A 12,701-nucleotide genomic window follows, 5' to 3' on the forward strand; every position below is an offset into this window, starting at 1 on the left:
AGATATAAATATAGATATAGATATAGATATAGATATAGATATAGATAAAGATAAAGATATAGATGTAGATGTAGATGTAGATGTAAATAATAATATAGATATAGAAATAGAGGTAGGTATATAGAACTCATGTATTTGTATATTATAGTTACAGCAACAGCTGCAACAATAGTAATAGCGACAAAAACAACATCAACCATTTAAAAACAGGAAATCCACACATCAAGCAACAAATAACCAAACAAAAACATTTATAAAAGAAACAACAACAAAAAACCGTCGTGCCAATATCCTCAGAGCCCCGTGCGCTTCCACACAGCGGCCAAAAAAATCCCCCAAGACGCCATGGTCATTGAGTTGGCCCCCAACCCGCTGTTCCAGTCAATCCTGAAGCGCACTGTGGGAGGTGGAGTGACTGTGTTCAGTCTTATGAAGGCTGGTCAGGCGGACAATGTGGAGTATTTCCTCAACCAGATGGGACAGTGAGTTCTTTCTTTGTAATAGCTTGTTTGTTGTTTTGTTGTGTTGTTTTTTAACCAGGTTTAGTTTTAGTAAGAGTTTTACTGCTTTTACGGCACTTGCAACACGATAAAGTTATATAACTACCGAGGAAAAGAGGTATTACAAGAGAGTAACAAACAAAAAAAGGAGGAGAGTTCAGGACGACAGATGGTTTGTGTGTGTGTGTGTGTGTGTGTGTGTGTGTGTGTGTGTGTGTGTGTGTGTGTGTGTGTGTGTGTGTTTGTTTGTTTTTTGGTAAGTGTTTAACGGCGCTCGCAACTGTATACGGTCATATGAGCGTACGGGACACATTAAACACTTTCAGTTGGTAGGAAATTTGGAATTTTGCCCGGGTAGCGGCTGAAGCCTACTCTTATCGTTTTTAGACCACCAAGGGATCTTTAACGTGTGCAACTTGCACATGGGACCTCCAAGACTTTTAACCCTTTTTTCTAGAAGGCTAGGTGTCGACCTTTCCTACCAGAAGATCAGGGCTGAAAGACAGCAGTAAGAAGGGGTCAAGGAGAAGCAATTAAAAGGTTGCAGAAAGAGTCAGAAGCCCAGAGGAGGGGGCGAAGGAGATGGGGGTGGGGGCAGAAAAAAGGAGACGAAAGCAGACGACAGAACATTGCTAGAGAGCAGGAAAGGAGGTGATAGGAGACAATTTTAGAGAAGACATTTTTCCGTCGCTACCTGGATTCGAACCCGGGACCTTTGGATGAGAACGAACACCTTAACCTCCAGGCCACGAGAGCCCCTCTTTTTTATAGGAGAGGGTTTTACGGCGCTCGCAACTGCATAAGGTCATATGAGCGCCACCGCGAGAGCCCCCGATAGATGTTTGATTGAAAAGACGGTGCAAACCACAGCAGAGCACCCGTCAACCACCTGCAACATAGGCACTATAAGCCTCTATGGCTTGTATTATTAATAGCTAGCTTTTGTTTGAGTTCTTCTTAGTAAAGATGAGCACATCAACATGATAACAGCCATTTAGTGCTGGGGAAAAAAGCAAGGCTAGACAGACTTAAAAGAGGAATAAAAAAGAAATAGTAAGTACTTACCATTGTTGCCTTCCAAACCCCTACAAAAAAATGCTCAGTCCTAATCTATGGTTTGGATGCACAAGGTATATATTTTGTAGAATCCGAAATCAGTTCTCTCTTCCTCTTTGAGACCTGTCCCCTGAATTCACTGTTCTAAAAAGCAAGAAGATGCCTTGTCTTTGACGCAACCTCTTTCTGCCCAATGAATCTAACAGCAACAAAACTTGCAAAACAACAACAATAACAAAACAGCAACAACAACAACAACAACAGCAACAACAGCAACAACAAAAACAAACAGAAATAACAGCTGACCATCTCCGTTCCCACCCTCTGGCGTAGACACGTTCAATCTTGGCCTCAAGTACTTGCATCGGTGACGAAATCAGTATAATTTGATTATAAGAATGTAAATATGTATATAAAGTTGTTACTAATCAAATTTTGATGATACAGTATGTCACACAAAAGTATTTCTTCAAACAGAAAGGTGCTTACATTTGTTTTGAAATCGAGATTGGGTGTTTACAGGTCAACATGTTTATTGCATGTACACACAATTTATGTTGATGTTGAAATGCTAAGAGTTGCAAACCACAAAAATGTGAGTCATTTCGAGTGCAGGGCAACTGATCCCCAATAGGTCTACCAAGAAAACCAAAAAAATATATTACCCAAGTGAAAAAAAACCAACAAGACAGTTAAAAAAGAAAGGAAAAAAAGAAAATGACTAATGTTGTTATCCTCGGGATGAATTTAATGTTACCGCCATGAAAGTAAAATTGTACACATTATTTCACGTAGCTTGTTAACAAATTTGTAAACAGACTGAGGAAGAATTGTCATTTCTAACTAAAGGACACTCCCAGTTAATAGCACACAGATCTGAAAGCCTTACCATCATCATTCTTTCTCTTTCTTTCAGGGCATATGTACAAGGAATGGATATGTGCCCACTGAAACTGTGCAGACCGGTGCAGTTCCCAGTCCCAAAAAGCACACCGCACGTCTCACCAATTGTGGACAAAATTTGGGATCATTCTGTCTCCTGGTTTGTGCCTAATGGCGAGCTGGACAGACGTAAGATGCGTGGAAATGAGAGAGCATTTGACCTTGACTTCACCAAGAGGGAGAACGAGTACATCAAAGGTGCGTGCTAAGAATACGAGGAGAATGACTGAGTAAACGTGAAAGAGGATTAGAAAGAGGATGAAGAAATCATAAGTGGGGCTAAATAAATTATAAGCTGACAGCAAAATTTTCTGGCATAAATTGTATAATGATGGTGATAGTGACGGGCAAGAAGTGGGAAAGATGGAGAGAGAGCAAAATAAAAAAGAGAGGACCAAGAAGGATGGTAGATGTAATAGAAGAGCCTTTAAAAAAGGAAGCTAAAAGGGAGAGATAAAGATAAAAGGAGAAATGAGAGTGATGGGAGTGATGGGAGAAGCAAGCGGAAGAGTCCTTATAGAAGATTAATCCCCACCTTATCAGAGTGAGGGGGTGGGTTGTTTTTGTTTTTGTTTTGTATTTTGTCTCAAACACAACACTGTTTTGTAATCATTAGAGAGATTTTTAACACTCTGTTTGTGTCAGGTCCTTTGCTATATGGCTGTATTGTCAGGGCGTGGAACACTTTGATTTTCCAAGAATAAATGTCTCGGAGAAGATGAAAGCAGTAAGGAGGAGGAAGAGGAGGAAGAGGAGGAAGAGGAGGAGGAGGAGGAGAGAGAGAGGAGGAGAGAGGAGGAGGAGGAGAGAGCGCTGTAGTTTATAAGAACACAATGTCATCATCTATAACAAAAAAAGACAAAACAACTACACCTCTTTCCATAACCTTACCGAAAATTGAAAGCACAAAGAAAATCCACACCTATCTTAGAATTCGTTCCTCACCCCCCCCCCCCCCCCCTTCCCCATATACCGCCACCCAAAAACTAGCACTCCACCCTCAGCCCAACATTCTAATACTCAAATCACATTGCCTATTTAATATATCTATTTGTTCATTTGGTACAGTCAGATCAAATTCGGGAGGGTTTTTCACGGATTTGATCAGATTGTGTCAAAATGACAGTTTTTGCCACTCCGTGAAGAAAAATTCTTGCCGGCCCTGACTGCATCAAAATATGAATCAAATGTATTTTGTTTTAGTAAGATTTTTACAGCAGTTGCAACACAAACAGGTCTTATGATAAAATGTGCCGAAGATTAGAGGTGTTACTTGGGAATAACATACAAATAAATGAATGATGAGAGATACGGACGATAGATGTTTAATAGGAAGATGTTTAAGAAGGAGCAAACCACACCAAAACACCCGCCAACCACTCATCAGTCAAATGTGGCATGTGAGCAATATGGGCTGAATATAACACAAATATAATCAATTTCCTCCCGAAGAGCAGGCTTCGGCCGCCACCCGGGCAAAAATCAAGATAAATACCTACCAAAACCAAAATGCTTAAGGTGTCCCGCGCGCTCTTAATATGATCTCACGCACCTGCGAGCGTAAAAACCGTTCGAAAAACAATTTCCTCCCTCTTTTCTCTGACCTCTCAGACCACATCATCAACGGAAGAACCATGTGTGCGGCTGCTGGATTCCTTGTCATTGCCTGGAAGACGATGGCCTCCTTGAGATGGACAGTCTTCGAGGAGATGAACGTGGTCATCAAGGACGTGGTGTTCCTCCGACAGCGCTTCCTCGAGCCCTCAGGTAGACAGTTTTACAGTGAGATAAGGACTTGGGGGTGGGTGGGGGGAGGGTAAATGTGCATGGCATGGGCGGTGAAAAGAGGGCAGGAGATGTGGGGGAAGAGACGGACAGAGAGGAGAGGGGAGGGTGGAAAAGGGGGGGAGGAGTCGTTTCTTTTTCCACCTTCCTTGTAATCTACATTTTATAGAATTATCTGAACATGGTAATTTTTTTTAATTTTTTAAATTTTTTTGGGGGGGGGTTATCGTTTTTCGCCTTCTCTTTTGTGAGCTCTCACCAGAAAAAAAAGAATTATATTTGTATGAGTATTAAGAGCATGGAAGAAGAAGAAAGTTAATATACCCTAGTCTTGATTCCTAAGCATGATGAAAAGGGGAATGGTACTTTTCTGTTCTGGCTTCCGATAATCAAATCCTAAATTTCCTGTTCGTAGCTGGAGTTTACCATAACGTTGAAGTCCAAATAGACATCATGTGCCTAGTGTCATTTTAGTTTTTTATCCCCTATAATTTCATTGAGATTGACGCCATCTGATTAGTAGACAAAGGGGCGTATGATAGTGTCCACCAGTGCACTCCGTACACAATTATTATAACGTGTAACTGTTACAGATAGAGATTCAAGGAATACTGATGTATATCAAGGATCTGAGAGCAATGATGATTTTAGATATGAGGGCGGTGGTGAGTGAAGATGTGAGATGGTGTTTATGTAAATATTTATTGAGGAGATATTATTATGCATGTGTAGCATGAAGAGAAATACACACATGTAAGTCAATGCAGAACGAGGCATAACTTTCGTGCATTCCACCTGAACAGCTTGGACACTTTCACTGAACTGTTACTCATGAACTCAAGTGCGATATACTACACATAACAACAAGACAACTTAACAATTTGGTCTTAAGGTTAGACGCCACACGTTCATTCACTGTCAGGTGAGCTTTTTTATGATAGCGTTAGTCCAATCTTGTGTCTACTTAAATTATTTATGCTATTTGGCTAAGACTATTTGCTCACCAATTTATTGAAGCCGATCATAATAGCAAGCCCACTTACGCTTTGAAATGAAAAATGAGTTTTCCAGCACATTTTCCCTTCCACAGATAACGACGTGAGCTTCAAATGCCGTGTTCAGACCAATGGCATCTTTGAGATAAGCGAAAACGACGTCCCCTTGGTTCGCGGGTCAGTCTTCTTCCCTGACGAGGAGGAGGGAGGAGAAGGGGGAGAGCGACTGGTCAGCATTGATGTGCCAGAGCAGGATCTGACTCGCCAGACTGTCCTCAGTGCCGATGAGATCCGGCGCTCCATGCGAGTCCACGGCTGGGAGAACAAAGGGGAGTTCGATGCCATTCTCAGGGCCAACTGGGACTGTGAGTACAACGTCGTATGCGTCTTCGTTTGTCTTTTTAGTTTAAGTAAGAATTTTACAGCATTATTAACGCACTTAGGTCATATATTGTAAGTGCTGAAGATTGAAGGTTTAACCGAGACAGTTACAAACACAAAAGAGAAAGAGAGGTAAGGACGATGGATGTCAGAGAGAAAATAAAGGACAAATTACACCCGAGCAAATGCCAACCACCCGCGCGTTTGTCTTTGTTTTCTGTGTGGTTCTGTGTGTGCAAGTATACACAGGTTTGGTTGTGCCCAGGGGCGTTAGTGCATGATGTTTACACAATATGTGCACATGCTGAAAGCGTAAGTGTCGAGGGCGTGCATGTATGTACAATTGATTGCGCACGTTTTTCTTTAGGAGCTTGCACAGGAATAATGCTATGTGCCACATGCTGAATACTCATTCTCATTAAATATTCATGACTGCTTTTAAGCCTATTCGGAACCGTATCGAATATAAACTTTCACTTCGAAACGATTTCATCCGTACATTCGTTTGCTTTAGCCCGCGTATTTTGTTTCTATTATCTATAAAATCTAAGACATAGTGTCAATTTTTCAAATAGATTCCTAACTTTGTTAAAAACTAAAAAAGACAAACAGTGTGAGAGTTTCTTCTTTGTTCATATAGTTTGAATCAGCGTTGAGAGCTATCTCACAGCAACAACAAAAAACAGGAATAGAACCCTTTTCTGCTATAAGGGCTTTTCAATTGGCATTCAAAATAAAGATGTTATACTACATATTATTCCTCATTTTTATTTTTTTTTAAATAACAGTTTGGAAAGAATGAACATATGTTTGATAATATTTTATTTTCTTCTTTTTGTAGTTTTGTTTTGTTTTGTTCGTTCGTTTGCTTGGTTCTATTCATTATTATTTTTTCAAGAGAATTTTTTAGTTGTTTTTTTTTAGGGGTGGGGGGGGTGGGGGGATGAATGTGAAGCATATTTTTAATACAGCTCATTCTGACTACTTTTGCCTGTTTCAGACACCCAGGCGGACATTCTGTGGGACGGCAACTGGACGCCCCACATCGAGAACATTCTGCAGTGCATCACTCAGAGCAAGGGACTCAACTCGTACAGTGACATCGTCAGCATCGGCAGAATACAGATCGAGCCCCTTGAGCACTGGGAAGCTTCTGCTACCACGGACGAGGGAGAAGGTAGAGGCCCTCGATATTTATATAATTTTTTTTCTAATATCTCGGAGTGGGGGGGGTATGGAAAACACCAATGCATTCCATGTGTTGACACTAAACATGTGCCGAATTTTCTGTGTTTGTTGATCAAATAATTTTGATGTAAGCTGGTTTATTATAGTATGCATCTTCTTTGTGGACCATTAGCCAAGTTTGAAAAAAGGAGGAGCGAAAGAAATAGCAGTTTATGTCTACGGTTCTCATTTTGTTGAAGATGTTAGCTTTGCTATTGATATGGGTGGGGCCATGAAAGATATTGTCGTGTGTACTTCGCTTACAGAATATTGTCAGAGAAAAAGAATTCACTTCAGCTACGCTATCTTCACAAAGCTAGTAAAGAAGAAAAATGTCTTTCGTCACAAAGGAAAAATTCCCTTAGATATGAGGCTGCAGCTTCGGAAAATATTTATGTATATGATGATATTACCTGGAAAGAAAGACAATGAGGATCTTTCTAGTTTTATCATCTTTAAGTCCAACGTTAAAGTAAATCAAAAGTCTTTTCTGAAACACAGTTCTTTATTATGTGGGCGGTCTTTAACTGACCACAGTAACGACATTTACCTACAAAGAAAAAAATAAATGATATTGTTATTACGATCTGTTGTATGTGGCGTTAACTCTGATGTACACAGTCTGGCGCGCACACAATCTTTTACGAGCTCAAATCAAAGATAGTACATAACAAGATGGGCCACTCAGCCAAAAAAGTGTCCGCCGGAAGTCCACTCTTTGCTTCAGATGGCGATGCAGTCTGTTTTGAAGCTCTCTTTCGTTTTTCCAGAAGAAGAATAGGAATAGGACCTCCTTGCGAGCGCAGATCGACTGCTGTTCATCAGCAGTTCGGGTTCGTTCAGTGCGGAGTTTTAGGGTTTTTAAAAATATTTTAATGACCTCTCGCCTTTCATTCTAAAGTCACATTAAACGAAGAAAACAATCACCCTTTCCTCCGGAAGAGGTTTATTTGTCAGCGTAACCGTTTTAAAAAAGCGTTCTTTCGAAATATATTCAAAAACTTGCTAGTTTCACTTCGATTTTTTAAACTCAAGTAGGGTAACTCTGTTCGCAAAGGGTGCGCATTTGCGAAGAGGGCGCCACCGAATTTTGAGGACACTTTTTAATTGGCTCCAAGAGAGAAGTGGCCCCTCTTGTTATGTAGACTCTTTCCTCAAATCCGTGCATCGATTCCAAAATGCACTCCTGACTACCAAACAAAATCCCATACACAATATACTAATGATGGTGCTAAACGTCTAACATGCAGCCACGCTGCATGTCCAACTAAAGGACTATACTGAAAAGAACAAAACAAACGAAGGGACATGGGTGGGTGGGAGGTGTTATTGTGAAGTCTCAGGGAATTTGATGCCATAAAAGATCGAAAACTTTTTTTCCACGCTACTAGTCTTTTTTTTCTTTCTCGTTAGTTTATTAAATTATTTTCCAGTGTCTAGTCTTTTTCTAATTAAACCATATAACACTACACTGTATGTAATCTTCCCATCCATACATATCATTATGCTGTATCTAGTTTTCCTATTTTCAAATACATAATATCATGCTGTATCTAGGTCTAGTCTTCCCTTTTTTAAAATATTTGATATTATGCTGTTTCTAGCCTTCCCATTTTTAGAAATATTTATATTATTATGCTGTGTTTCGTCTTCCAATTTTTTTATCTACGTGTTGTGCTGTGTCGACCACTCATCTCATGTTTAATAAATAATATTGTGTTGTGTCTTCAGTACATCGTATGAAGCACGACCAAGTGACAGACACCACAGTCACAGGAAACATCGTCATTCAAAATGTCGAGGTCAAAGCCAAAGAGCTGCCCGTGGCCCACGAGCCTTTCCTGGCTGAAAAGTCGGAGTACGTCCGCTTCAAAGCAGAGCTCAAGCCGGTCAGTTCCTCGAGTGGTTAGGTTGTGCCTTGTCTCGTCTGCCCCCCCCCCCCCCACGCACCCCACCTTCTCTCTCTCTCTCTCTCTCTCTCTCTCTCTCTCTCTCTCTCTCTCTCTCTCTCTCTCTCTCTCTCTTTCTCCTTTCTTTCCACGTCTGTCTTTCTCGTTCTCCTTTCCTCATAGTCCATTTTCTTCTGTTGTCCTGGTGTTCTTCTTTTCAATACGGTTCTTTGTATTTTTTTGTTGTACATTTCTTTCTCATTCTACCTATGGCTCCGTTTATTTTTTTACATCTCACTAATTCTTGGCCTCATGAATATATCCATTTGCTTATGGGTTCAGCCATTGATCCAGTGGCGTCCGTAGCCTAGTGGTTAGGCTACCGGACTCGTAATCGTGAGATTGCGGGTTCGGGGATTCGAGCTTCGTGAATATATCCATTTGCTTATGGGTTCAGCCATTGATCCAGTGGCGTTGGTAGCCTAGTGCTTAGGCTACCGGACTCGCAATCGTGAGATTGCGGGTTTGGGGGTTCGAGCCTGAGCTCGGTCCGACGTTGTGTCCTGGGGAAAGGCACTTTACACGAATTTCCCGCTTGGCTCGATCCTATCGGAGACGGACGTTAAACTAGGAGGTCCCGCCCCTTAAATAACATAATAGTGTTGATAGGAGCGTTAAACACATACCATTTTCAACCATTGATTTATTTCTTTATCCTACTACTGTTTATATCCTTACCTTTTCTTTTTTGCATATCCTCCTACATCATACCGTGTGCCGCGTGCTCAGAGCGAGGAAGTTCAAGGCTACACATCGGACTGTCTTGAATACACAGTGGCGGGCCTGTCCAAACTGGTGGTGGAAGACCGCAAATCTGGGAACCTGCCCAACCGGGATGATGTCGTATCTGTTGTCAGCAAGAGGAAGTGCCAAGTTTCCATTGATGGCCAACTAAAGAAGTACGCCGAGAAACCAAACCACGGAATGGCGAAATTCCTGCAGAAGATTTTCCAGCTTCACGTCACTGCAGATTTCTCAAAACAAGTTTCTGAGCTGAAAGAAAACTTCCAAGAGGAACTTCAAGATGATGATCTACTGTCTATTTTGAGCTCTAATAACAACCTTCACCCAGCTCTGCAAATTGTTGTGGACAACACGAGAATTCCCAACAAGGCAGCCATGCTTGAAGTGGATGGGACAAAGTCGAAATTGTTTGAGAACATCACAGAAAAAGTAAAGAGATTCCCTCAGCTTGACGCCTCGTACACACTCTCAGACTCTGTTGATGCGAAGGATCTGGAAAAGTCGCACAACTTGCGCTATCTCAACTGGAGTTTGAGTAGCCCTGTCGAAGAGGACCCAGAAGACAAGTTCGATCTGGTTATCCTGAAGAATGTCCTCCACAGACAAGCAGATCTCGCTAAAGCTTGGGAACGCGTAGCTGCAATGCTAGAGGTTGGAGGATTTGTACTTGTTCAAGAAATCACTCAAAACTTCCCCATTGGAGCAACATTCGAGCTTCTTGGAGGTAACTATCCAGTTTGCAAAGACCGCCGGGACAACGGACGCTTCCTGACAGAATCCAGCTGGCTTTCCTTCTTCAAATCCATGGGATTCGAGTCTGTATACCAGAGGTCTGATGGAGCTCTTTCAACTCTGTTCCTTCTGAGAAAACCCAAAACAGATCCAGGTCTGACCTTGTTCGTGAATACAACAAACCCAAATACGTCATGGCTTTCAGAGGTTCAGTCCAAATACAAGCAGGTGGTAGAGTCAAAGGACGAGAATGCTAGATTGTGGATCTACGCTGACACTTTCATTACAGGCGCCCCAGGATTTTTGAGATCTCTCAGACAAGAGAGCTCTTCTCAGCCTTCACGTGTGAGGTGCATTGTCAAGGGGAATGTGGATCCTACCAGCAAACTCGTCAAGATCACTCCAGGTTCCGAGGAGTTCAAAGCACTGTCAAGGTTGGATCTTTGCGTCAGCGAGTACAGAGACGGACATTGGGGATTTGTGGCTGCAACGCCAATACCTACTGGTAAGTCGTTCTCTAAATCTTGGGATTTTGTTATTGTTTTTGTTGATGTTGTTGAGGTAGTCGTGTTGTTGGATGGTTTTGCTGTCGTTCATGTTAGGGTTGTGATGTTGGTGTTGCTATTATTGTTGTTGTTGTGTTGTTGATGTTGTTGCTGCTGCTGTTATTACTGTTGTTATTTTATTATTATTATTATTATTATTATTATTATTATTAATATTATTATCACTATTATTCGTTGTCATTGGTGGCACCTTTTTTCATTTATAATATAGTATTTCTTTTACTTGTCTCAGGAGTCGCTGCTCACGTGATAGTTTTAGGTTATCTTGAATACTTGTTGTTTTGGGTTGTTGTGGGGTTTGTTTGTTTTGTTTTGTTGTTTTATTTTAGTTGACTGGTTTATTTGTTTGATTTCGTACTACGGTAAGAATATTCAACACGTCCTCAGACCCCAAATCTCAGGCAGTGCCCAGTGGGCGTGCCTACCTGCACGTTGACAACCCAGGAGAGAATGCCTCCTTCCATTACCTACAGCTTCAAGCCACTCCCAAGTCTGACAACTGGGCAGCTGTTTACTACGCCGCTGTCAATGACGTGGACGTTGCCATGGCAACAGGGCAGACAGGTGCCGGAGGTATGGCTTCCGAGAACTTCCGAGGTCAATCAGGTCTCGGGGTGGAGTTTGTTGGACGTGACAAAAATGGACGACGATTGATGGGATGCGGTAAACAGAGGGTAAGTTATCGCTAGTTAGCTAGTTGTCTGTCTGTCTGTCTGTCTGTCTGTCTGTCTGTCTGTCTGTCTGTCTGTCTGTCTGTTTTTGCTCAAGTCAGATGAATTACTAACTGGAATAAAATTAAAACCCAAGGAAAGTTGTCGCTATATTAACTTGTATGCTCCAAGTGTTGACACTTTCTCTCCAGACAAGGTCAGGCGCGTCGCGGGAAATTTTAAATAACCCAACGGCATATTTCTCTGTCGATTGTTTGGACGTCTTGTGCGATAATGAGTTTTAATGGTCAATTATTTGTGGGTTAGCCCCTTAGACTCTGTCTGTCACAAAACACCAAAGGAAAGGATCGAGGAGGCTCAAGTCGTTGGAACAACGATCGTTCAAGTTAGCCTTTGGCTTTTAAGTTGTAACATAAATCTTTTTTGCTGTCGCACATGGGCAACTCTTGACCTGCTGGGCAATTTGTATTGATTTAATTTTTTTCAGCTATGTAACCTCTTCTCCTCACACTTTTCCGTATGATCGTATGATGTCTTGTTGTTTGCAAAAATGCACCTTTCCGAAAATAAGTAATATGATAATGTTTTTAAAATATTTACGTTTATTTATTTTTTTTCGTTTTGCCTGGAAGATGATCGCCACGGAGGTTGATCTGAGGGAGACAGTTCACGTGCCCATCCCAGACAAAATGAGTATGCGCGAGGCCGCAGCTGTCTTTGTATCTTACGGTACTGCCCTCTATGCTCTTGTGGTCAAGGCCAAAGTTCACAGAGGTCAATCGGTGCTCATCCATAATGGAACTGGGAGTATCGGCCAGGTATGCGAAAAAGTGTATTATATAAGTCATTGTTTTGATGATGTCAGTGGTGGTGGTCGAGGTGTTTGTGGTTGTGTTGGTGATAGTCATCGTCGACATGGTTGAGGAGACGGTGAGCAGGCATCAGCCGAATAAGACGTGAAGATGGAGAATGACAACAAGGACAATAGAGGAAAAGACGAAGGGTGGAAAAGGGGACAAACAACAGCGATGTGGATGAGGAAGACGATGATGAGGGGGGAAAAAAGTAATTCTGTATGGTGAAAGTAGAAGGGTAGAAGAAAAGGAAAAAGAGAATGGGGGATGAAGAAAAGAAGGAGGAGGAGGAGGAGGAG

General features: G+C 41.7%; 1 protein-coding gene across 1 annotated transcript in view; it reads left to right on the forward strand.

Annotated features, from left to right (window-relative positions):
* The first annotated feature begins 345 nt into the window (after nt 1-345).
* LOC101852609 (fatty acid synthase) overlaps nt 346-12,701 on the forward strand; it is a 13,647-nt gene continuing 1,291 nt past the window's right edge. The window contains exons 1-9 of the mRNA XM_013080118.2: nt 346-482; nt 2,473-2,696; nt 4,110-4,265; nt 5,374-5,643; nt 6,660-6,836; nt 8,618-8,775; nt 9,565-10,816; nt 11,265-11,551; nt 12,181-12,366. Of these exons, the coding sequence (XP_012935572.2) occupies nt 346-482; nt 2,473-2,696; nt 4,110-4,265; nt 5,374-5,643; nt 6,660-6,836; nt 8,618-8,775; nt 9,565-10,816; nt 11,265-11,551; nt 12,181-12,366 (2,847 nt within the window). The remainder of the gene's footprint in view (nt 483-2,472; nt 2,697-4,109; nt 4,266-5,373; nt 5,644-6,659; nt 6,837-8,617; nt 8,776-9,564; nt 10,817-11,264; nt 11,552-12,180; nt 12,367-12,701) is intronic.

Source organism: Aplysia californica, unplaced genomic scaffold (assembly GCF_000002075.1).
Source record: "Aplysia californica isolate F4 #8 unplaced genomic scaffold, AplCal3.0 scaffold00075, whole genome shotgun sequence".
NCBI classification, from domain to species: domain Eukaryota; kingdom Metazoa; phylum Mollusca; class Gastropoda; order Aplysiida; family Aplysiidae; genus Aplysia; species Aplysia californica.